The sequence below is a fragment of the Rattus norvegicus genome, chromosome 9 (assembly GCF_036323735.1).
Source record: "Rattus norvegicus strain BN/NHsdMcwi chromosome 9, GRCr8, whole genome shotgun sequence".
NCBI lineage: Eukaryota > Metazoa > Chordata > Mammalia > Rodentia > Muridae > Rattus > Rattus norvegicus.
The window spans coordinates 113,060,157-113,087,420 of NC_086027.1; the positions used below are offsets into that span (position 1 = coordinate 113,060,157).

The 27,264-nt window shown below is 41.0% G+C and overlaps 1 protein-coding gene across 7 annotated transcripts in view; it reads right to left on the reverse strand.

Annotated features, from left to right (window-relative positions):
- Ankrd12 (ankyrin repeat domain 12) overlaps nucleotides 1–27,264 on the reverse strand; it is a 104,690-nt gene that overhangs the window by 30,030 nt on the left and 47,396 nt on the right. For all 7 annotated transcript variants that reach the window (XM_039083803.2, XM_063267349.1, XM_039083802.2 and 4 more), the window contains 4 exon segments: nucleotides 25,982–26,128; nucleotides 21,668–21,868; nucleotides 18,996–19,138; nucleotides 16,266–16,413 (listed from right to left, as the gene is read on the reverse strand). In XM_039083803.2, the coding sequence (XP_038939731.1) occupies nucleotides 16,266–16,413; nucleotides 18,996–19,138; nucleotides 21,668–21,868; nucleotides 25,982–26,128 (639 nt within the window).

Here is a 27,264-nt window from a genome sequence, read left to right on the forward strand (position 1 = left end):
AAATTAAAACGAGCATTTTAAAGAATCACGTAAGCTGGGAGTAGTGCTGTACACCTTCAATCCCAACACTGGAGGGGCAGAGGCAGAGGCAGGAGGATCTTCGTTAGTTCAAGGCCATCCTGGTTTACAAAGCAAGTTCTAGGACAGGAGTTCTAGGCTCTGTTACACAGAAAAATCCCGTCTCAGGAAACAAAAACAAAAACAAAAGAATCCCATAAATATAACTTATGCTACCCAGACAAGGAATTAAACGTTGGAAGAACATTGGCTTCATTTTAGAAAACAAATCTTGATATGTTTCACATCAGGTTGAGAACTGTAGCCTAAAAAGAAAAAGTGTCTGTCCATCTGTCTATCTGTCTCTGTCTCTCTGTCTGTCTCTGTCTCTCTCCAACAGCATCCTGTATTCCAGGCTGGTATCCTTCTACCTCTTGGATGCTGGGATTACAAGGATGCAGCACAACTGCTTTATACAGTGTGCAGTGTTAAGAATTCAGCCCAGGCCTCGTGCATTCAAGGGAAGCACCCCACAAGTTTAACCACACCCCAGTCCTTCTGTAGTCTCTTAAGTTTGTATTTCTAAACCTCAATTCTCCAAACAAATATTAAGTGTTTTGATTTACCATATAGGAGGAAAGATGTCATGTCTATTTGGAAAGAAGCTTATCAGATGCAACTGACTTTCTTTTCACTTTACTTCTGCCCTAATAGGTTCTGGGGACAGAATTACCATTAGGTGTTTCCTGGTAAGAAGGAAAAGGATGTGATCACAGCTGGAAAATATGCTTACAAGTAATACCTACATTAGAAATAAACTGCTTCCTGGTTTGATGGTGAAAGTCAAGTACAGCTCTTATCAAATATCCCCAAGGACTGTGGCATTCTACACTTATCCCTCAATTACTCATCACCCCACTCCTTTTTGTCAAAGTGTGACATAGAAATTAAGTCTATAAAAATAGTATTGTTAATTCTCTGAAAATAGAACAAATATCACTATAAAAGTTTTGACATCACTAAAGAAAATGGACAAAAAAAAAATCACACAGGGTCAGATATTCTATTATGAATACATAAATCACAGGAAGGTCCTTTTACCATGACAAAGAAGGACATTTTTCTTTGGATGGTATGAAGCTGATGAACTTGAGTTCATTAAATGCATTATTATAATGGTCTTTTAAGGGTTCTGTCGAGGGTATGCCTATAGAGTTTCAGACACTCAGTCATCGCGCACTGCTGTAATGATGTCATGGACTTGCCCTAAGGACCTATGCTATACTCAGCTGCAGCGATCCAGAGAGCACAGAAGCTAGGACTAGAACACTGCCCCATTTATGTGTAGTAAGCAAACCAAGATCTAAGACGTGTTACTCCTTCTAAGTTACGAGGGGCATACACAAACGTGCTGCAGCATGCTGCCGGGGTCTGAGGACAACGGAAGAGAACTAGTTTGTTCCTTACACCCTCTGGGGAGGTCAAGGTTGGGCCATAAGTGTCTTCGCCTGCTGAACCATTTCACAAGACTGAGAACAGTTTCCGTTCTGCTTTCTTTTGTGAAGAGGGTCTCACTATGCAGCCCTGGCTCATCAATAACCGGCTACAAATGTATTTAGTACCTAAATAATGCAAATCTGCAACCCCAGATAATTTAGGCATTCACTCTTTGTTCTCTCCTGACAACTTCCTATCTATTTTCCACTGACAATTATTACACTTAGAATTACAAATTCTCAGGCCTTTGGCCTAGGCTGATGTATTGTCAATCTATATAGAATATATGATAAAATGTAAACTGATTTGAAATACTGATTTAAAAAAGAACTAAAGAAATATTGTTTAAGGCATTGGTAAGAGCAACCTGATCTTTATATAAGAGAATTTAAAAGTTGCAATTCAATATGTCTGTAAAGAATAGCATCCATGTTAAAACAGATGAGACAACATGGAGAATACAGTCACGGGATTTCTGACATTTTAGTTACTAAGTTGCCACTGAGAGAACAGTATTAAGCTGTGTGCAATGATGCCTACTTAGCCTTCCATGCCTAGATTTCTCCATCCTCCCTGATGCACTAGTGTTACAAAGCTAAGCCACAAGTGGACAGCAAGCACGGTGCTCACTGCCACCGAGCGTCCTCAAGCAGATGAGCCCAGGAATGCTGCTAACAGTCTTGCTTAATAAAATCAAGGACTCAGGGAAGAAATGGATTTCATCTTTTATAAATGGCCTAATCCTTTCTATATTAAATAAACTGAAACTATTAAAACATGCTACTTGGAAAGGAATAAGAATAGTATTTATATTTTTAACTTCACATGTTAAGAAATCTTTAATTCTAGCATATCAACAAAAATGCTTTTAAGATTTGTAAAATGTATTTTATGTGTCTGTGTGTTTTACCTGCACCTACCTATGTTTGCGTAGCATGTACATGTCTGTTGCTCAAGGAAGCTAGAAAGCAGGACTGGGTTCCCAGAAATAGGGGCCACACAAGGGTTTGAGCTTCCATTCAGGTATGGGGGATCAAACCCAGGCAGGGCCTCTGGAAGCCAGCCAGCCAGCCTCTAAACTGCTGAGTCAGCTCTCCAACCCCCTAATGCCTTTATAAGATATGTATGCATGAAGTGTAAATGCTCATGATCAAATATGCTGATATAATAGTCACTCTGAAAATATCATAAAGAACTTATTTCTATGGCTGTTATTATCCTAACTTTGCTTTGAAATTTTTAAGATCATGCTTCTATTTATGTTAATATCATAGAGCCTATTTCATAAAAAATCCTGATATATTCTGACTTAAATATTAGCTTATTTGGATCTCTTAATTGTTATAAATCCACAAGTATGCACCAGTACTTTATTTTTATATAGCTACTAAAATATAAAACTAAGGAAAATGGTCTCATCAATTATGACAATATTTTTGTCACAATAATAGAATTACTATTTTAACACTGAGAAATGATTCACAATCCTAGACATTTTGTGTACTGTATACTTCATGAAAACATCCACCCCCACTCCCCACCTCCACCCCCCACCCTGTGAGGGCTCACGATCTCACAGTAGAGCCTAACAGCAGTTTATGGGACAGAGCATTTGTTTCGTTCAGCTGAAATGTATGGTGATTAAAGGCCAGATTTGATCTTACCACTCAAGGAAGACATGGAGAAAGCGAATAGTTCTTTTAACAATGACTGGCATTTTAAAATCTGTCCACTAAGCACATTTTCTCCTTAAATGAAAAGCCTGGAATATTATAAATATTACTTGGAATATTTATTGTTAATGAAACCTCTAGTCTGGTAATTAGTGAGTGTTGGACAGAAGGGAGTGGTGTAATACAGCACAAGTCTCCATTACCATAACTGTAATTCACAAGCACGGATAAGACTGAATTCTCATCACAACAAAAGGGTGTTATTTATGTAAAGTACCATCAGACAGAATTCCGAACTGGTAGAAAGGATTTTTGCATTTAAAATGACAATGAGTAAGAACAGGAAACAGACAAGGTGTGGTAGTGCACACCTTTAATCTCAGGGTGGGAGGCAGAGGCAGGTGGATTATTTCTTTTGAGTCTGAACTAGAAAAGGCAGATATTGAGGAGTGGGGTACACAACTGAAGACCTATGCAAATTTAAGCACCATATACTTCTATCCAAGTAAGTAAGCTGTATTGTGCAGTGTTAGCACAAATGTCTGACACCAATACGGTACCAAACTGCCCCTGCTCCTCCCAGTGCAGAAGTTCATTTACTACGGGAGACCACTGTGCTGATTACACCGTTCATTATAAAGTAGGACCTTCACCAAAGGTGGGCTCAACTGGTGACATCACTAAATGTATGCTGTTTCTCTCAGAGACGTCTTCCTGGAGCATTCTCCCTCGTGGTGAAAACCACAGTGGTTTAACCGATGGTTTGCACAGGTTCCTTATCCTGGGCGTGGGTTGCTATAACAGTAAATGGTTTGCAGGATAGCTTTGAGCAGAACTGGCATTCGTGCACAGTGTTTTATGGAATAAACTGCATGTGAAATGCTACATATATAAAACTGGCTTCTTTTGCTCCGAGTTTATTAAGGGTGTGACATTCACAGGCTTAGCTATCTTCTAATTTTGCAACACTTAAAATGTATCTGTTACATGAATGGTATTTCTGAAGGAAAATCATGCTATGAAGTTTTCACATACAAATAGTTATGGGCAGTTAAATTAATCCTCCATTAAAATGCATTCTGAATTTTGACTAGTTGAAAATTGATAATGTTGAGCTTATCAGGGACCTCATGTAAATTAAAGAATAAAATCTGGATATTTCCATCAGTCTTCAGCAGCTCCAGAATCGCTATGCGATACTTCCTGATCATTTTTGCATCATTCCTTGATGCACTTTGATCAAGCAATAATTGAGGCACATTCACCATGTGGAAAATAAATATTCTGAAAAATCAATACATAGCTGATGAACACAGGAAATGGTATCAGTGGAAAATTAAAAAGGTTCTAGAAGATCTGTGCTATTCTAATTAAAACATGTTAAGTTCAGATAAAATAGCTTTTATCTAAAAAATCTGTCGCAGTACTTTGTTCTATGGAAGGGTTTTAACAAAACGCTGCTTTTCAAAGCTATGGTTTCTTGAAGAATCAAAATTAAAGAGTTCACAGCAATAATAGAACATGGCATATAAAACGTTCTACTTTTTAATCTTATTTTCTCATCAAAGACAGTGAATTTCAACTCGTAAATCCTGACTCCGTATTACCAGGAAGGATGGACGTGTAAAGGACTTCCAGGTTTTCCATAACAGACAGACGTGCGAATGAGTTAAATGTCAACACTGACTGCACACAGGAGAGGCAGTCATTGTTACCTGTTTGCTCATCATCTCCACTTGAACAATGCCTGACACACAGAGGGTGTTCAAAAACAGTGCTACAGCAGCTGAGACGGGGAAACATGGGAGAAGGGGTACTTAGGGCAACCCCCAAGTATGTGGCTTCTGAGGATGGATGGGTGTTGCTGTCGGTTAGAAAGGAAAGAACACAGTGGCATAAATGGGGGAGGAAGTTTCACTTGTGCACTTTAATTCCTGAGGGTTCACTGAGAAAATATAAATGGCACCATCCAGAGGCAGCTAAACTTAGTTCCCGAAGTTTAAGAGAGAAGTCTGGGATTGAAAGGAGCGTTTGCAGGTTCTTAACCTGTAAGCAGGAGATCACGTGATGAAGTGTGAGGAGCACGGCAGGAGGCTCCGTGTAGTAGAGTGGAGGGTCCAGTGAGTGAAAATCTGAGAACACCAACATGGCACAGGGGAAGGAAAGGAAGATGAGATTCGGAGTAAAGCGGTCTAGGAGCTGGGAGTGTGTCCCAGAAATCAAGACATTAGAAAACTAAACAAAAAAGGTCAGCATTTTCAAATTCCAGTTTGAAAAGACCAGAACTGAAATACTTCTCAAGGATCTAGCAGTAAAAGAACATTTGTGGTCTTACTAAAGAATAAATTCCAGCATAATATGACAGACTATTAAAAATAAATAAGGGGCTGGAGAGATGGCTCAGTGATGAACAGCACTGGCTGCTCTTCCAGAGGTCATGGGTTCAATTCCTGGGATGCGTGGAGAGTCACCACCATCTGTAACTCCATCCTAAGGGGATCTGATGCTAACTCTGACGTCACTGGGCACCAAGTACACATGTAGTGCCCACATATATGGTGCATATATACATGCAACCAAAGCCCCACATCCACACTTTTTAAATCCTCCCGCCACCTCTGCACACACACCTCAGCACGGCCTCCGCAGCAGGCTCCTGTGCTCCTTTCCTGATGATGGTTCATTCCTATAATGCTTTACCTGGAAGCCATGTATGTACATATGTGAGCACACATACTGGTTTAAAGAACATTGCTCATGACAGGGAATGTAAATTAGTTCAAGGATAAAGCACTTTCTTAGCATGTGTGAGGGTCTCACATGCTACTCAGCACCGCAAACCACACCAAATCAAACCCTAATACCAAATAACGCTGGTCACTTAATAAAAATCAGCTACAAGCTCTGGTTACTCATCTTAACCTCTCCAACCCGACACATAGTCTTTCTAAGCAGTGACAACTCAAAGCGCACCATCGACACACTGAGTTTCTCACCACGCTCCTGGTGACGCATACTTCTGAATTCTTTGTCACCAAAGAGAATACTGTAACAACTACTGTGTTCCCAGGAGTGTGACTGACTAATAAAGATGGCTGAGTATTTTAAGAAGATTTTTGAAGATGGGCTGGTAAGATGGCTCGGCTGCTATTACTAATGGTGCTTGTCACCAAGCCTAATGACTTGAGTGTCATCCCTGGGACCCGCATGGCTGAGGGAGAGAACCAACTCTAGCAAGTTCTCCTCCAACCTCCACATGATTTCGTGGACATATACACGTACTTCCACTCTTACTCATGCTGCCTCTCATAAAAAATGAATAAAATTTAAAAACTAAAAAAGCTTTTGCGCAGCAAATCTGAAATGACACAAAGTATAGTCTTCTGGAGCCGCTCTGCCTCAGCTTCAGCTCTAATAGCTGCTGGGGTAACTCACACCCAGGCACCACGTACACGCTGAAGGCTCCTCCCACTGATGCTGCTGACTGACATCTCAGATGTACAGTGCCAGTCTCATCGCTGGCCTTTCACCCCACTCTTCTGTTAGACAGCCACTCGTGTACATTTGTGTATACGTACACTATGCTCTCCAAGTCTTTCTTCCTTTTTGTCTCACTAGTGAGTCCTGGCTCGAATCCATGGAAGTCTACCTCCTGCCTCTGCCTCGAGCACTAGAACTAAAGGTGTGTGCTGCTATACCTCGGTGCTTAGCTTCCCAAAAACTTGCAGTTCTCTGTGGGTTTTGTTTGTTTTAACCTCGCAGGTAAGTCATGTCTTGCCCAGGTATTTAAATCTCTAGAAATGTGGTTCTCCAGTCAAGTTCACCTGGTCTATTATTTATGTCTCTGTCTCTGTCTCTCTCTCTTTTTCCTTTTTTCTTTTTTTCAGAGCTGGGGACCGAACCCAGGGCCTTGTGCCAAGTGCTCTACCACTGAGCTAAATCCCTTATGTCTCTGTTTTACTCACAATTCTTCCTTTCTCTATTTTTGTTATGTCATAGCAAATATGACTTGTTTTACATTATTTTCTAAAATAACAAAGTACTTTTAAAATGCATTTACTTATAGAATTATCATGTTCCATTAGCCTCTATAAGCATTCCAGTCTTTCAAGTGTCTCTGTGTGCATTTTATTGGCGACTCAACTTAGGGCTTCACGAATGCTACTTAACCAACTAAGTCTTACTCCAAACCCTTCATTTCTAGACCTACTGGGCTCTGTGGGCCAGACTGACCTTGGACCTAGTAATCCTTGTCTTCTAGCATGGCTGGAGCACAGGCCATCGCCAAGGCTTTCCGTGTGGCATCAGAACCCTCCAGTGCCTGTTCTCATCGATGAACTCAGAATTCTAGTTCTTGCATTTGGTGTTCACTTATCCTGACTGTTCTCTCATATCTCCAAGCAACCCTGGCAGTTGTTACCTTTCTTATTAGCGCATGGCAACGGGAAAGCAAGGAGAAGGTGAGCTAATCTTTGCCTGGTGAGCAGCTGCAGCACTGAGAAGAAGCTGGTCTGCCCGCTAGCAGATCTCACACTCCCAGCTGTTCCCACAGACTAACTCACAGTCCTTGGACATGACAGACTCTCCCAGGGTCAGTCTTGTTTACTGAGCAGGACCTATGTACTTACAATATTAAATTTACATTTATCACTAGAGGGAGAAGAGATAAAAGTTGCCACTTTTATAATTTTACCTTTAATTTAGCTCCATTAACATCACTTCTGTCAGATACTGATTGATACCAATCCCTTATTAATGCTGTTTCCTCTTTATTTGCCTCATGTTCCTCCTGTAATTAACCAGTCTCTGAAACAGGTGAAAGCCCTGGAAAACTTTCATAGAGTGGAAGTTCTACTTCCTAAATACAGCAAGAGAACTGTTGTAAGTGCACCTGAAACTTCCCAAAGTCATGTGATTCCAATTACAGATTAGAGAACTATATAACACCTTTCATCTTAAGAATTACTATACGAGACACACACACACATGCACATGCACCCCAAGCTGGTGAAATGGCTCAACCAGTAAAGGTGCTTCCTGCCAAGCTTGAAGAGCTGAGTTCAATCCCTGGACCCACATGGTGGGAGAGAGCTGACTTCTGCAAGCTGTCCTCTGACTCCACATTCACGCCATGGCATGCCTGCCCTGTTCCCCACTGCACATACTGAATAAATAAATGTCTAAAATATTATTTTATCAACAACCTGACTCTTACATGTGCCATTTACTTTGACTGAGTTGTATGTAAAATTTTCCAGGACAGTAAATCACCCATGACAATTGTGCTTAACTTTTTAGTGTTGTTTATTTTCTATCTATAAAGCTGGACATAACTTTCAAGCCATTTTTTTTCTGGACGGTGATGTAGGATCTCCCTTTTCTGTCCCATACACTAAATCTGCTCAAGAACAAGATCTGAGTAGGTCAGTACAACCTTGGCCTTGCTGACTGTGCACTCTCACTGCAGCTCAGCAAATTCCCCTTGCAGTGCCTCTGGGTCCTGAGCAAGTCTGTCCCCAAGATGAAGTGAGGATGTGTTCTTGCTTCAGAAACACAAGATGCTTTTATGCTCTCTGATTTTAATTTATTAGTGTTTTATGTACATTGGTGTTTTGCCTGCATGAATGTGTTTGTGAGGGTGTCAGATCCCCTGGACCAGGAGTTACAGACAGTTGTGAGCTTCCAGGTGGGTGCTGGGAACTGAACCTGGGTCTTCTGGAAGAATAGCCAGTGCTTAACTCCTGAGCAATCTCCAGCCCTTACTCACTCTATCTAACGGGGTCACAAACACACTCATTTCCCCTATGGATTTTACCTGGATTAATTTTCTAACACAAATAAGTTTCCCAGTTTTAGGATTCCTACAGATTAGACAAGTTAATGAATTTTTTCTTTATTAATTAAAAAATAAACTGGTTCTCCAGCATTCTCTGATTATTACACAAGTGCCTGAAATTATCACTATACACCCGTGGATTTAAATCTGTATCATAACTTCTAACCTTGCAGTTAATTATCTTACTAGATAGGACATTTACGCCATTGTCAACCATTGGAAAACTGCTTCAAGTTGTCTCTTATGGTCTTTAAAAAAAGACCTTCCATTAGTCTTTGATAACTTCCCTAAATCTGAAGGAAAAGGATTTTCCAAACTCATGTACATGCTTCAGACAGGGAATGGTCGTTCTCTTAGAAAGTCTTAATGTTTTTGTAGTGGAAAACACTTCACGATCACGTGGGAACTACAAATCACTGCTATTATCTTGCTCATTGCTTTAGGGTTTTAATCGAGCAAGGGCATTTCAATAGTGTGTCTGTATGTGTGAGTGCAGATGCCTCTGGGGGCCAGAGACATCAGATCCTTCTTGGAGCTGTAGTTACAGGTGCTTTGAACCACCTGACATGGGTGCTGGGAACTGAACTCCGATCCTCTGCTAGAGCAATAGGTGCTCTTAATACATTGGTATATATTTTAAACTTTCTTTGAAAATAATTACAAACTCAAAAAATGTTAAACATTGAACTTGCTAAACATATCTTTAACCAGACTTCGTACTGTTGCGGTTATATGGCCCTGCCTCATATCTGCTTCTTGTTTTGTTTTCCTTTGGTATCCACCCATTTACTCTTTTTTTTTTAAGATTTATTTATTTATTTAATGTATATGAGTACACTGTAGCTGTCTTCAGACACACCAGATCTCATTACAGATGGTCGTGAGCCACCATGTGGTTGCTGGTTACTAAACTCAGGACCTCGGGAAGAGCAGTCGGAGCTCTTAACCACTGAGCCATCTCTCCAGCCTCATTCACTCTACTCTTATGGTTTAGTATAGGCTGGAGTAATTTCAGACACTAGAACCTTATATTAATATATACTTTAGTGAGTAATTCATAAGAATATATCTCAATATTTTAAAACTCAGGCTGAAGACATGGTTTAGGCATTAAGAGCACATAGTCTTCCGGAGAACTTCAGTGTGGTTCCCAGCAGCTATGTTGGACACCTCACAACTGCCTGTGGCCCCAGCTCCTACCGATCAGATCCCTCTTCTGGCATCTACAGGCAGTGACGCACACATACCCTGCCCCACACATACACAGTAAAAATATAAGATGAACGTTCTCCTTCTGTGACATGCACCAACACCCTGAGTTACTGGTTACATGTTAAACGACCTAATGGCGTTCCTCACATCCACTTCCCCTTCAGAAGAGGTTCTCGCCTACAACAGGTTTGCCCTTTAATTACCTCTTTAAAATCCAGAAATAGTTCTGCTATTTTTGCTGGCCTCTCTTAACACTTTAATTCCTTTTAAAAAAATGGGGGGGCTGGGGATTTAGCTCAGTGGTAGAGCGCTTACCTAGGAAACGCAAGGCCCTGGGTTCGGTCCCCAGCTCCGAAAAAAAAAAAAAAAGAACCAAAAAAAAAAAAAAAAATGGGGCTGGAGAAATGGCTCAGCAGATAGGGGTACTGGCTGCTCTTCCTAGAGGATCCGGGTTCAAATCCTAGCACCCACAAGGCAGTTCACAAGTGTTTGTAACTCCAAGATCTGACATTCTCACACAAACGTACATGCAGGTTAAACACTGATGCACATAAAAGTGAATTTAAAACACAGTCTGGCTGAGTCAGAGTGCAGTGTCCTCAGAAGTCAGTAGAGGGCACTGAGTCTATGGGACTGGAGTTACAGACAGTGGTAAGCTGCGGTGGGTGCTGGAAATTAAACCTGGGTCTTCTGCAGGAGCAGCCCCCACTCTTCACTGCTGAGCCACCTATCCAGCTCCATATATTGTCAATCCTTAATAATCCATGGCACTAAACTGGCTTTCTCTTAAAAAGCATGCCATACCCTTCATTGTAATCCAGCTGTGATGGAGACTAGGTTGCTGATGCTGTCCAGGCATTGCATCTGGGGCACACGCTGTCACGTGTCCCCACTTTGATGCTCTTCACTGCGTCTATGCCACAACCCAGTCAAGATCTCATGTGACTGCTCTGCTGTATGGCTCATATGAGCTTCCCCCTTCTCTTCATGATTATACAGGTTAGGCATTCCTCTAACTTGAAGAATGGCAGACTTAACAACTAAGCACTTCCAAATACAATTACCAAGAGAAATCATAAGCAGATATTAAACTCCAGTTAATGAAATGCATGCTCTGGTACTTAGGGATGTCTGTAAATTATTATGAACTGGGAAAATATATGATGTGTGCTAGGCACAGTAGTACATGCCTTTAATCCCAGCTTGGGAGGTACGGGCAGATGGTATCTGAGTTTGAAGTCAGCCTGGTCTATATATTGAATTTCTGAAGGCCAGTCAAGGCCAGAAGTGATGGATGATAGATAATATGACAATATAAAGGAATTAAGTAAAAGTTAACGATGGAAGATATAGTTGATGTGTATAGGGCATTTGCTATGCAATTCTTTGAAAATGAATAATTTGAGCATTTTCCACAATGAGCATTGAGACTCTGGGCTAAGACTGTCTTCTCAGTTGGTGCGATGTATCCTTGATGATATCAGGCCTTGGGGCCTGTGGTCACAGTGCATGGGGTGGCGGTGGGGTAGAAAAAGTGGAAACACAAGTTCAAGGCCAGTTCTGACTACATAGTGAAGTCCTGAAGCCTGCCCATTTTTTTCTGCTACATGAAATTCTGTCCAAAAAGAAAACAAAATTGAAAATTTTAAAAACACACTGCAATGCAAGAAAATATTCTACAATGAAGGCAAGTAGTAAAGTGTGGTAATGTGCCCTATCCAAGTTTTCAACATGTGTCCCCAATACTGCTCATGGGAAGCAGAAAACATGTAGGTGACTGACGACAGGTGACTCTGGTGATGACCAACCCAAGGTCAAGATTCATGTGACCATGAGGTGCGGCTCAGTTAGACTGTTTGTCCTGGTCTATGAGGTCCTGGGCTCAATTCCTAGTACTGCAGGGAACAAAGAGGGGTTTCTCTTCTCTCCATGTTTTGACTGTGAGCTTTTAATGGCTGGATCACCTCTCCAACCTTCCCCCTACATGGGGCTCCAGAACTTAAAACCCGGGTGCCAGGTGTGGCAGCGGGGACTTTACCCACTTGCTGAGATGAGAGAGGAGTGGGCAAATACTTGGTTTGTATGTGTGTGTCTTCATGAATATGGTATGCACATGTGTGTGCACATTTGCATGTCTGGGATGCACTTATATGGTAATGTACACACATGTATGTGCCAGGAGCTGACATTGAGCATCTTCCCTCGTTACTCCTCACCCTGCAAACTGAGTGTGTGACAACCTGGCCAGTCTAGCTGGGCGCCATACCTCAGGGATCTCGTCTCTCCATCTTCCAAACACTGGGATTATGTCCGGTCCACAACGCTCTCCTGGAGTGTAGGAGCTAGAGACCCAAACTCAGGTCCTCAAGCCTGAGTAACAGGCACTTCACACACTGAGAAACCATTTTCTAAGAACTCCGCCCAAAACAGTACTTTTTTTTTTTTACAGTAGTTTATATGAAAGTGAATACATGCAGATTGTATTTATGTTTTAAATTAATAAATACCTTAGGTATATCTTTTAAATATGTATCCTTTGTAGTTTATTTATTCAAGCAAACCACAAGACATTTTTCTTATTTTAAATTTCTTTTTTTAGAAAAGATTTATTATGTACAGTGTTCTGCTTGCATATATGCCTGCAGGCCAGAAGAGGGCGCCAGATCCCATTACAGATGGCTGTGAGCCACCATGTGACTGCTGGGAATTGAACTCAGGACCTCTGGAAGAGCAGTCAGAGCTCTCAACCTCTGAGCCATCTTTCCAATCCCCTTATTTTAAAATCCTTAAAAGAGTAAATGCAAATGTACTTCTATTTTGTTACATATAGTACATAAAGGAAATTGTTATGTTGTTAGGAAAATCCAACACAAGAGTTAGTGTCCATTGTGGGTGAGGCCCTATAGTCAGCCAAGTTCTTGGAGATGTGTATTAGTGCATGTGCAGCAAAAATGCGACCCACCAGGACATTTAAGAAAAGCAAACCAAGGCTGTGAGGGCAGGGAAAGTGAGGGTAGATCTCAGAGGAACCAAGGTATCTGAGGTGAGCGTGTGTGGTGGTTTTTTGGTTTGGTATGGTTTTTCAAGACAGTAGCTCTCTATGTATCCCAAAGCTGTCCCAGAACTTGCTTTGTAGACCAGGCTGGCCTTGAACTCACAGAGATCTCCCTGCTTCTGCCTCCCAACTGCCCAACACCGCCCTGCCAAGATGTGTTTTTTAAAAATGTATTTTGAAACTACAGTACATATCACATACCATACTCCTTTAAAAATATTCATTTACTTTTATTCTATGTGTATGAGTATGCTAAAGCCTAGGTAAATGTTAAGACCTAGGTGACAGTTAACTGGCTAGCCTGCTATTATCATCTCATATGTTTCTGCTGTTACTAGGAAACTTTCTAATGCCAAGATTGATTACATTTTCTGTTATGTTATGCTATGTTATGTTATGTATGCCCTTGGAAACCAACACAATGAAAGTCAATAGAACTGTTCTGTATAGTCACCAACAATAAGCCTGGACCCAAACTAACCACCCAGCGGCACTTCCTGCACCTGTGCATTAACTTTTATGGTCTAAGATGTCGCTGGGATAGACCCCAACATAAGAGAAAACCTGTACCAACGTGAGAAATGATGTGGAATAAGACTTCCATTTTGAGTAGTGGTCTAGAAAATTTAAGTTCCCTCCCTGGGAGCTGACCTCTTACTCGGCAGAAAGAGACATGTATGTAGGTAACTGACATCCTGGTTGGCAAGTTAAAACGTGCATATTAGACAGGTCCCGTCCTGGTAGACAAGTTAGGACATGAATGTTAGACAAGGCAAGTCCCCTGTCACAGTAGAGTACCACAACCAATGGGAGCAGGATGAAGGTATAACAAAGACATGTTCCTAAGGAAGTCCTTTATCCCTAAATCCTAACTGGTCAAGTAACTTGGCAGAGATGTTTCTGTAGATTTTGGGCAATAAGCAATAAGGATCTGTAGGATCTTAACTCGGGGTCATGGTTCAATTCCCAAATCTAGACCATGACTGGCCCTGGTTGGCCAGTCCTGGGGCGTATGCTCAATAAATATCCCTGTCTGAGACTGGTGTATGTATGGTTTGTGAGGCAATTCCTGGATCCCCAACAAGTGTTTCACCTGAATGTATTTAAATGTACCATGTATGTGCTTGGTGCCCATGGAAGCCATAACAGGATGCTGGTTTTCCTCAAACTAGAGTTGTAATTGGTTGGGAATAGCCATGTGGTATTGGGTACAGAACCTGGGGCCTCTGTAAGAGCAGCCAGTGCTCTTAACTGATGACACATGCACACACACACACACACACACACACACACACACACACACACACACACGCACGCACGCACGCACGCACGCACGCTCACGCACACGTGAGTTTACTATCCTTATTGCTTTTGTCTCCTTGCAAACGCTTTAGTTTGCTGGATGCTTAAACTGCACTTCCCTTTGAGCATCTTCTCTTCTACAGATCACGTCATTTACAAGTCACTTAGGGAGGTCTCTATGGTTCACGCTCACTGCTGGTCTTTATTCCAAGGCGCAGTCATCATGCTAGCCACAGTCTGGCAGCACTTCTTGACCAATGAGTACATTTGTAATACTTTGTCCAAGATGATCAATTCCATACTCAAAGTACATTCTTTTAGTTGGCCTTTCCACATGAAGAATAAAAAATAAAAATTTTCCTTCTTAAAAACTATTTTTAAACTATTACTTCCTGCACATGCCTAAAAGTAAGTATACTTTTTCTTTTCTTTTTTGCTTTTGTTTGTTTTGTTTTTTGGTTTTTTGTTTTGAGATAGCCCTGGCAGTCCTGAAACTCACTTTGTAGACCAGGCTGGCCTTCAACTCAGAGATCCTCCTGCCTCTGCCTCTTATTATACTGGGATTTAAGGTGTGTGCCACCACTACCAGGCTGCACATTGGTATTTAATTCCTTGTATTGAATTTAATATATAAAAGCCACATGTTTACTTAATTACAGGAATTCAAACTTTATGGAGATATGGCCATTTGTCATATTTGGTTTTCTTTTTTCATTACTTTTGCCTGAAATACAACGAATTCTTCCAATTTGAGCTCAGAAAACAAGGGAAAATGTTTTCTGACATTTTCATAATGTCTGTGAGCCCTGTTTGCCGATGTTCTCTACCTCTTTTGTGGGGCTAGAGCTTATTAGCTCAGTAGGAAGTGTTTTTTTTTAAGAAGTACAGGGCCCGGGGCTGGGGATTTAGCTCAGTGGTAGAGCGCTTACCCAGGAAGCACAAGGCCCTGGGTTCGGTCCCCAGCTCCGAAAGAACCAAAAAAAAAGAAGTACAGGGCCCTAAGTCCTGTCTCCAGCTCACAAAAGTTGTTTTGGATAGCTCTTTTTTAAAAATTATGTTTGTAGTGAAGCATGTCTCCTAGCACTCAGGAGACAGAGGTAGGCAGATCTATGAGTTCAAGGACAGTCAGAAATAAAAAATAAGACTCTGTTTCAAAACAAACAAAAAACCCCATAAAAGTAATATTAATAAAACTTACATTTGTAAAGAAATGGATTATTAGAGCTCGATCACCCAATTTACAAAAGCACGAACTGTAACGACGATTTACTAATGCCAAGAAAGGACATAAAATGTATTTATTGTTGGTAGCTAAGTGATCCCACGTAGAAGACAGGATGACAGCAGAGATGTAAATGAGCGCACACGGCCAGAGGGTCTCAGTAAGGCTGATGAGTGCAGTAGCAAAAGCAGGTTAGCAACTCAGTAGCATTGTAATGGAAACAGGATGACCGCACTGTGACTGTACTCACGCAGCACTCACAGCTGACTAGTACACATTAACCAATAAGCAGCTAGCTTATTGTAAGGTACACATCAGTGCAGAATGCTCTATAGAATACTGTGTCAAACTGAATATACGTCACACCTGTGATCCCAGCACGTAGTAGGAGGGGGCAGGAAATTTGCAAGTTTTAGGCTAGCCTGGCCTAACTGACAAAATCCAATCTCAAAACAGTAAGAAGACACAAACCTGTATAACTTTCGTCATCACCAGACAAAGGCACCTCTCTTTTTAGCAGCAACTCCAACTCCTCTGTCTCTGCCACATCCACTGGCCGTTCTCCATGCTTATTGGCTTGGAATGGATTCCCGCCATGACGAAGCAACAATTTCACTATCTGCAACATCAAGCAGTAAGAGAGAGGATACCGTCCTGTCATTTATTTCAAACCATTCTCATTTCCTTTGTTCGCTGTGTGAGAGTTTTGTTCTCATTTGGCTGTGTACCACGTGTTCACTGGTGCTCACAAAGGTCCACAGAGGGCATCGGATCCCCTGATACCTGCTGGAGTGACACATGGTTGTGAGCTGCCATACGGGTGCTTGGAACTGAGCCAGTCATCCAGAGAGCAGTATGTGGTCTTAACTGCTTGAGCCATCTCTCATGTCTCACAAGCCATTCTCTTGATAACACAATATCCATGTGAATGTTATTTCATCTACTCTATACCCATGATTTACAGTGTGTACTTAAAAATCATTATTATTATTCTCCACCAGTTCCATTTTCATTAAAGCTCATCCCATCTGATGACCTCATCTATTATAAAGAAATGTTCTACTTAAATTTTAAATGACAGTGGGAGTGGAACTGGATAGATGGGGTTGAGGAGCTGAAGAAAAGGTTTCACACCCTGGTCCACATAGAGAGTTCCAGGATAGCCAGGGGTACATAGAGAGGCCCTGTCTGAAAATACAGAAACAAAGAGTGATCCTTGATTCCGCTGAAAGCTATCTATGATCATCAGGAAGCAATCAAGGTAGGTAAAAAAGTTTGTAAAAACCTGTCACAAATTTCTAACATAAACAAGAGACATTTTACAAATAAGCTCAGATATAAATACTAACAATTAGTTGCACTAGCTTAAAACTTCTTATAACAGGCAACAAAGAAGGAGATAAGGAAAAATTACAAGCCAAAAAATAAGATCTCTAAACATAACTCGGTAAAGTAAGATAACAGCTGTAAATAAAGCACAAACCATTGTGTGTGGGCACAGAGGATGCCATGACAACGTCCTCCACCCTGACCAGGCCTTATCACTCAGACCTGCTTTCTCTCTTTCAATGTCCCCTTCTTTAGAAATACTTTATATGTTTCTTGAAGATAGCATGACTTCTACTAAGTTGGAAAGTTGTTTCTTGGCTTTAGTTCATAGGACACAGTACCAACAGACAAGGGTTAAGGGCTTTTGGCAGCTTTGATTTTACTCCTTATGCATAAATGGAAGACCAAGAAGAAAACAGCATTCAAACTTCTAAAAACTGTGCAGGCTGGAGGGATGGCTCAGTGATTGGCAGCTCTTCCTGTGCTTGCAGAGGACTTGGGTTCAGTTCCCAGCACCTAGACGGTAGCTTACAACCACCTGTAACTGAACAGCCTCTTCAGTCTGCGCAGGGTCCCGCACACATGGTGCTCATCCTCGCATGCAGGCTCACATGTATGTAAGTTGCATGTATATGCACACATATTTTAAACTCAACAGAGTACAACAGTGCCTTTCTAGAAGGACTGTAAACATCACTGAGTGCTTAAAGCAAATGAGCTTGAATGACAGCTTCTCAAAGCACTGAGCAACTGCAGAGGATTTAGAAGCTTGGGGCCAGGCTGTGGTGGCCCATGCCTTTAACGCCAGCCCTGGGAAGGCTGAGGTCTGCAAACTGGAGGCCAGCATCGCCTGTAGTGTTGAGTTTCTAGGTTACCCAACGCTTTTACACCTGAGAAACCCTGTCTGGAAAAAAGCAAAATAAAACAAATAAATTCAAGCAAACAAATAGATAGATAGATAGATAGATAGATAGATAGATAGATAGATAGATAGATAGAAAGAAAGAAACTAACTAACTAACTTAGGGTCACAGAAATATGTACTAGTTCCAAGGTATAATTCCAAGTATGTGGCAGGTATCTACCCACTGAGCCACCTTACCAACATTACAATGTTTTTAATGAGAAAAATGGAAAAATATCTTACAGAAAATATTAAGAAAGTGGCTCTTTTCATTTCTAAAAAAATATTTTGGTATATATGACGTATAGCAAAAGAGAGGAGCTTGAGAGCTTTCAGCACTGCTCTTTCAATAACATGCTCATGTACAGTGTCTTCTCCAGAGGTACAATTTAAGGGCTAGGGCAATGAATGACTGAGCAGTTAAAAGCTCTTGATACTCTTGCAGAGAACCAGGGTTCTGTTCCCAACACCCACAGGGCAGCCAGCAAGTGTCTGAAACCTGACTTCCTGTGGCTCCAGTGCTCTCTTCTGGCCCTCATAGGCATCGCACAAGGTCACAGACACTTCTACAAAGATAAGCAGCCTAGCACGGCCTCTCCTGTAAGTGTGTTCAAACCAGAGTTATTGACTGATCTAACAGACCAAAGTGTGATAATAAACTGCTTGCCAAATTATTTAACCGATTATCAATTAAATCACATATTTTATTTCTTTTCAGGGAATTCCTGGCTGGCCTAGAATTCACTAGGCCAGACTGACTTCAAACTCAAAGAGCTCTGTCCGTTTCTGTCCCGTAAATGCTAGGATTAAAGTTAATCCCTTGCTTTATGAAGTACATAGCTTACGTTATGAAAAAATGCTAAGTCAAATTAGGTACAAATTAGAAGTTAAAAAATAGGAAAAAATGGAAAAAATAAAGATGAGCAGAGAAAGCAAGGACTGAAGTGGGAACCGAGCCCTATACTCACATCTCTGTGCCCACTGCTGGCGGAGTCATGGAGGGGCGTGTCGTCGTCCAGCCCTTGCGTGTTAACGTCTGCTCCCGCTGCGATGAGTATTTTAGCAACATCATAATACCCAACATTGCAAGCTTCATGCAGAGGTGTCCAACCTAAAGTGAGAATATGAACTTAAGGGAGAAGCTTTCCACATTCATTATCTCCATGTAACCAATTCTACATTGAACATGAAACAGAAAGAGAAGGCAAAGCGGAAGAGACCACTGAGAATAAACAAGAACACTGAGGCTCATCTGAGGGAAGACTAATCTCAATGCAACTAAATTATTGGATAACATATTCAATCTGCTTGATATTAATATGGTTTAATGCATAATAATATCAACTATAGAAAAATGACAAAAGATGAATGGCTTGGTCAAGAGTCAGTTAAAAAACCTTTATATTTTATGTCTTTTACTTTGTTGATATAATCTTTTCTGGACTTAATGCTGGTTTAATTTTATTTATTTTATTATTATTATTATCTCTAATTGTAAGGTTCATAACAGCTGAGCCACCTCTCCAGCCCAATGCTGGTTTTAAGGAAAATAGATTTGAGGCTGGAGGGATAGCCCAGTGGTTAAGAGCACTGGCTGCTCTTCCAGAGGTCCTGAGTTCAATTCCCAGCAACCACATGGTGGCTCACAACCATCTGTAATGGATCCAATGTCCTCTTCTGGTTTGTCTGAAGACAGCTGCAGTGTACATAAAGTAGATAAATAAATCTTTTAAAAAAAGAAAAAAGATTTGTAACTTTGTTTTTATAATTAAGCATGTGTTCATAAATGAATTATTAGAAAACACAAACAGAACTGTCTATAATCCTATCACCACGGATAAGAGTTTAAATCTTTACATGATTCTTACTTCCCTCATGCACATAGACAAGGGTGGACGTTCCAGCCTCCCCTGCAGTGGCGCTTCCTTTCATTGTTAGGTTTTTCAGCAGTGCACTGACCGAACAAGTCCCCATCTGGGGAATTGGCTTCCAATGTTTCAATATTGTCCTTTATTCTACTCTGGTGCATTTTTCAGATTAATACTTTAAAAATCTGCAAATGTAAAATCCTCAGATGACCCGTAAAGTATGCTTTAGGTAGCTAATAAGTACATTCTGCAGTATACGGGACATTAATAAGCAGTTACTATGTAGCATTCCCTTAGAATGAATGGATCCGTGCCTTCCTCTCTTGCCCTCCTAAGCTCCTCTCCTAGGCAGATCCTCCTGCCTCTACCTCCACTGTAATGAAGACATGAAGAAAAGGACTATTTTGTGTACTTGTTTTGTTGTTGAGAGGAGGTTTGACTTTGAACTCCTTATATAGACAAGACTAGCTTCAAATTTGCAATTCTCCTGCCTTGGCCTCCAGAACTGCTGAGGTTTTCAGGTGTTTCACTTTGCTTGGCTTTCATATACACTTGGAGATATAAAGTGATGGATGCATAATTTTTTAAAGGTAAGCTGCCATTACTAAAAATCATATTATGTATCTCCTTTAATATAGTGATTTCAATTCTACTAGAACATTTCATATGAACAAATAAAAGAGTGTCCACTACAGTACTGTTTAGCAGCACACGACTTCGGTCTCAGCACTCAGGAGGCAGAGGCAAGTGGATCATGAGCTTGAGGCCATCCTGATCTACGCAGCATATTCAAGAACAGTCATGGCTTCATAGAGAAGCTTGTCTTTTTTTTGGGGGGGGGGGTTCTTTTTTTCGGAGCTGGGGACCGAACCCAGGGCCTTGTGCTTCCTAGGCAAGTGCTCTACCACTGAGCTAAATCCCCAACCCGAGAAGCCTGTCTTAAACAGGACAAAACAAAGGGACACGAAAGGCAGCAACACTATAAAAGCGAAGTAGCCAAAGACAAAGAAGCGAGACTTGTGCAAGCATGGAGGACTTCTACATTCTTACAGGCTTACTGTTTGCGGTCCTATAAATTATGCTGGAAGAAGGCTCATCATGTAATGTACTTGTGGGGCAAGCCTGGAGAGCTGAGGTCAAGGCCCGGAACCTACACTAATGTGGAAGGAGAAAGCTGACACCACAAAATCCTACTGTCCTTGACTTTCACATGCATGTTGTGGCTCTGCTCTCCCAAACACACTAATAACTTTAAGAATAGTTTTTTAAAGATAAATACCACTCTCTTATACCCCCGGTGTTCATATTAATAAACATTCTTGAAACAATTATGTAAGAATTAACCACATTGAAATATTATATGCTCAAATTTACCTAAAATAGAAAGTAATTTATATAATTACATAGTAGTATATATAAGTTGCATATGTAAAAATCTGAGTAATTGTTGACATGGAAATGTAACAGAGATAAAGGTGTGTGTGTTCATACATACACACATATATGTACCCATATTATATACACATGTACACACATACATACATGGATGTATATATATGTATATATATATGTATATATATTTCAAACATTTTGAATAATGTACTTTTTTATTTTTTGGTTCTTTTTTTCGGAGCTGGGGACCGAACAAGGCAAGCGCTCTACCACTGAGCTAAATCCCCAACCCCGAATAGTGTACTTTTTAAATGTTATATTTTTTTAGGATGTTGATGTCTCATTTTAGTCCCTGAATGTGAGCGTCATTAGAGTCTCACCGGCAAAGTCTTTCACGTTCACATCTGCCCCTAAGCTAATTAACTCTTTGACTTGTTTCACATCTCCTCGAATAGCTGCCATGTGTAAAGGAGTCTCGCCACGTTCATTTCTTTTATTAATTTTATCTTTTTGTCGAGATGAAGAACTGGGAGTTTTCTTCTGGGCTGGTGTTGCTTGTGATGGATGACTTGGTGTGGAATCTGTAGAAAGAAGACAGCTCAGTCATGTTCCAAGTCGCCTATGAACCACATCAGCTGCCAGCATGGCACAGTCACCCCATGGGTCCAGTAGCTGCACACAAACTTTGGCAGTAACCGACTGCTCGCTAATGGGACTTAATCAACAAGAGGGAAACCATGCCCAGTACTGGGTTAGCTAAGTAATTAATGCGAATGCAACCATGGTTACTGGAGGAGAATCTACAACCACTAATTGACTAGGCTAGCGTAATCCTAATAACAATCTATAAATCTAATTGCCTAGGCTAGCATAATCCTAATAACAATCTATAAGCATCTGTCCTTATGCCCACAGACAAGTGCAGTTACTACCCTTATCAAGAGCAGTTTTCTCTGCAACCACAGAAAACCGCAACCAATGAAAAGGCAGGCTTGGGGAGCCCATTCGCAATGAATCCATCCGCAGGACACATTGAGGAAGAGTGGACAGAACGACTCCAAGAATCAGAGGCTCAAGGGCTTTGCTGTGAGATGGCTTCCTGGTATCACGGGAAGCTATGCCTTAAGGTCTCACCAATACAACTGCCCAGCTGTGAGCTCAACAAGGACACCAACAAACACGCCCAACCAGATGGACGTCGGCCCACGCGGCCTCAATCCTATACAAAGAACCACAGGCAACTGAGTAAAGCTAGGAGTAGGAGAGGGGGATTCCTTGTTGTCCAGTGAGGGAAAGTTGTCCAATGTCAGAGTCAGCTGAGAAAGCACATACAAGGAACACCATGTAGATTACATGGGTTCCTTTGGGAAAATGCATATAAACATGCGAGCAGACAACTGCTGAAGTGGCCATGGATCTGCAGGGAGGCACTGGGTTTGAAATCCAAAACTTTTCAGTTTCCTTGTGTAGGAAAGGAGGGTGATACTTTGAAGCCCTAGCTGTGCTGTCTTACAGATGGATGATGGAAAGTTACAGTCCACAGACTTTGTTCTCACTTCTGGGGACACTGCTGATTTTAAGTACTTTACATTTTCAAAAGTAATTGCCTAAGAAACCATTTTTTTTACCTAGTGGTTCTGAAAGGGGTGGAGAGCTTTGTTTTTTGATGTGCAAACTAAGTCAAAAATAAAAAGCTGTGAATTGGACTAGAGGATGGCTCAGCAGTGGGAGCACCCAGAGTTGTAGAGGACTGGGTGGCTCACTAGGCCTGTAACTGCAGCTCCAGGGCGCTGACTCCTGTGGGAGTCAGAGGGCCCCTGCACTCACCGCTGACACATGCACACAGCTGGAGTAATACAGACAAGTGTTAGGAAGATGTGAAGCCGAGCAAAGCGCGGCTCTGACAGGTCTCTTGCTAACTGCCCTTGCTTCTTACAGACCTTTGACTTAGTTCTCACAGGAAAATGAGTTGAATTTGTGCATAATATCAGAAAAGAGCGCCCATGCTTCACACGTCACACGTTCACATGTCAGTGCCGTGAACACCAGCCTTCAGTGCATTTCCATCTGGGTTTTAATTTAATATTATATTAGAAAAATACATTTTAATTCATCAAGTTATTCATTAAACAAGTATATCTGATACTCCACTATCATTTTAAAAGCCAAGTTCATGAATTGACAGAAAATAAAAACATTTCCTACATTGGCTTATGTTACTTTTAGAAATATGGACAAAAGATCTCTATTTCTGTGGTGCTGCCAATATATCTCAGTTTTTTGTTTTGTTTTTTTTTTTGTTTTCAAGAAGAGTTTCTTTGTGTAGTCCTTGTCCTGGTACTCACTATGTAGACCAGGCTGAACTTGAGCTCACAGAGCTCCACTTGCCTGTGCTAGGTTAAATGTGTGTACCATCAGCACCAGGCAATTTTTAGATTATTAGGCTAAGAAGGTATAACCTGTGTTCTAAGAAATTGTTACATTATCATTACGAGCTCTTTAAATATACAAAATCTTTCACAACTTTTCTTTTCCCTTTGAATTTTTGTTGTTTTGGGATTGTACTTTAATTACAACATTTCTCCTTCCCTTTTCTCCTTAACCCTTCCCCTAAAGCCTCCCTGCAGATCCATGGCCACTTCAGCAGTTGTCTGCTCGCATGTTTATATGCATTTTCCCAAAGGAACCCATGTAATCTTGTATGTGCTTTCTCAGCTGACTCTGACACTGGACAACTTTTCCCTCACTGGACAACAAGGAATCCCCCTCTCCTACTCCTAGCTTTACTCAGTTGCCTGTGGTTCTTTGTATAGGATTGAGGCCGCGTGGGCCGACGTCCATCTGGTTGGGCGTGTTTGTTGGTGTCCTTGTTGAGCTCACAGCTGGGCAGTTGTATTGGTGAGACCTTAAGGCATAGCTTCCCGTGATACCAGGAAGCCATCTCACAGCAAAGCCCTTGAGCCTCTGATTCTTGGAGTCGTTCTGTCCACTCTTCCTCAATGTGTCCTGCGGATGGATTCATTGCGAATGGGCTCCCCAAGCCTGCCTTTTCATTGGTTGCGGTTTTCACTCTCTGTCTAGTTATTTCTGAAACATACCCTTGTCAAGAGGAAGGGCCCACCTTCCTCAGCACCGTGTCAAGTGCTCACAAGACTTCCTGGTGCACAGTGGGACTCAAGAACTGAGCTAAGTGACTTACAGCCATGGCATCTGCACTGTCTAACCCGATGAGTTTGTTGTCTTTCTTATGGACTAAGGGGCTACCAAATGGGGAAAACTATCAGCCCTCATCTCTGAGCACATGTACATGATCGCTAACAATTTGTAATGTCAGAAGATTTTCACTCTGGTCCTATACCTACTAATAAAGAAAGTTCACTACAAATTATATTATACTAAATAAAAAGAACCACTTGTGGATTAATACAGTATGATCATATTCATACTCAACAAACAAACAAACAAACAAACAAATGCTTTAGCAACGACAACAGACACATCTCAGAGCCTGGCCTGGCGGTGCAGACCTGTAAGACGAGTCACTCAACAGACTGATGAGACATGAGAACTGCAGTGAAAGACCTGGTTTGGCCATAAAGTTCAAGATCAGCATGGGGATTCAGTGAGGTCCTGTCACAAGCCTGAGGACGGAGCAGATTTAGCATACACAGGGAAAATAAGACAACTTGTGTGTGTGTATGCCCAGAACCCCTGAAATAGGTTCAGACTCTAACAGTGACGGGTTGCCTATGGTGGGACAGGCACTGAAGATGGAGAAGGCTCTCCTCTTCAGAGAACCACGTAATGCTTCAGCATGTTTTCCACTTGCCCCATCTTTACCACCTTAGTGACAATCAATCAATTTTGGGACGATGAGATAGCTCAGAGTCTATCGGTGCTCACCACCAAACCTAACAATCTAAGTTCAATCCCAGGTCTTACATGGCAGGAGGAGGGAACCAATCCCACAAGGTGACATCTGGGCACATACACTCATGCATGTGCACATGTACACACAGAGATAAAGAAATGTTCCAATACCTACGTTAAAGAGCACAAGGTCTCAAGTAGAAAAGAAAGGTTAAAAAGCCAAAGAGGCAGCGAGAACAATCAAAGCAGTATCGTTTACTCTTATAAACTAGTGCTAGACGGAGCTCAGTGGCTGCTCTGCTCTGCAAAGGCTTCAGATCCTACGCACACTGGCAGCTCCCAACAGTCTGGAGAATCCGACACCTTCTTCTAATCTCAACACGCTCGTGTATGCATGTGGTACATTCAAATACTCAGGTGTGCACACACACTGACATAAACAAATAAATAATTTTCTAAAATTTTTAAATTTTTATCTTAAAAGTTAAGGACTTATTTAATTTTACTTTTAAAAAATTTACATAGGATCCCACTTACAAATACTTCAATTTCAAACCACATGTTTTATTTAACAACTACTTAATTAACACCCAGCAGACAGAGGAATTTTGCTCTTACAGACCTTGTAATCCAATGATGGATACAATAATAAAATGTCACATACACAATGAGAAAATTAAAAATTGATGTTATGAATAGTGCTGATTAAATTCAATAAAGGATAACAATTTAAACTAGTAAAAAAGCATCGTTAAAGACAAGATTACCCTAACCCTAGGCCAGTGAGAGGACACAGTAACTCAGGGGCTCTGGATGCCAGTCACCTGGGCTGTTGTCCCTTGCTGTCATCTGCATTAGGAGCGCCATCTGCTTTCGTTCAGAGAGTGGGTAACCAAAAAGAATGCTCACTGGGGTGGACTTCTTAGTTCCAGCTTCTTTTCTTGTTTTCTTCTTTTCTGGACCTTCTTTCTCTGCAATGATTAATAAATATGTAAGAATCTAAAACAAATATAAGTATTCAAGACAACCTTTGTAACAGATGCTGTGCACACGGACAATGTGTGTTTACTACTGGAAGCCGGACAAAACGGCTAACCTTATATAAGCAGTATTTTCTCTGAAAGATCTAGAAAAATATATTCTTGATTCTACTGTTAAAAAAATTTACTAGTAATGTTTTACTTTTAACTATGTGTTTTATTAAAGTGTAATGTCTTTAAAAATTCAAATAGTCATTAATATAGCTACCTTTTGATATCTCTAAGGACTGTTTCTGGGACTTCTTATAGGTAATAAAACCTCAAGTCTCTCAGAAAAATATGATTCAGGCTTTGTATATAACCTATATGACCTCTCCCATGTGCTCTGAATTATGCCCAAATTACTTATAACATAAAATATTAGTTAATTTTATGAAATAGTTGATATACTACATTGTTTAGGGAATAATGACAAGAAAAAAAATCTGTAGGTTTTTTTTTCCCCTGAGTATTTTTTATCTATGATCAATTGAATCCGGGGACAAGAAGCCAATTGTATTATCTCTTTGAAGCTTCTCTTCCACACACTATCTAGTATTGCTGCTAATCCTACACACCAATGAGCCTTATAATGATCTCCCTAACTCTAGCAAGACTTGCACTATCTTGCAAGAGGTTGAGCATTTAAAGTCTCACCACACAGCATAATTACTGAAGAAAAGCCACTATCCATTCCTCGCAGTGATTGGACAACTGAACATGGAATGATACCAATCAAAGCTAACTCTGAGCAAACTAAAGATTCTGTGTGGCTCCGTGTTAACCATGCCCTGCAAAGATACAAAACTCCCAAAACCCTGCTTAGAGAGAGAACCCATCACCAAGGTCAGATTTCACTGCTGGGAAAACCCCCAGCAACTCCGTGAGTTTACGCTGGGGGAGCTCAGTCTGCACTGATGGTACAGGTAGGGGATAGAGATGGCATTTTCTGTTAGGAATTCACCTAAATTAATTCAGACACCAGGCACAAGTGAATCAAAGGTCTGGTTATACTTTAGATATCGATTTCTGGAATTTAAAATTCAGGTTTAGAGGTACCTGAAAAAGGAACTATAAAAACTATTAAT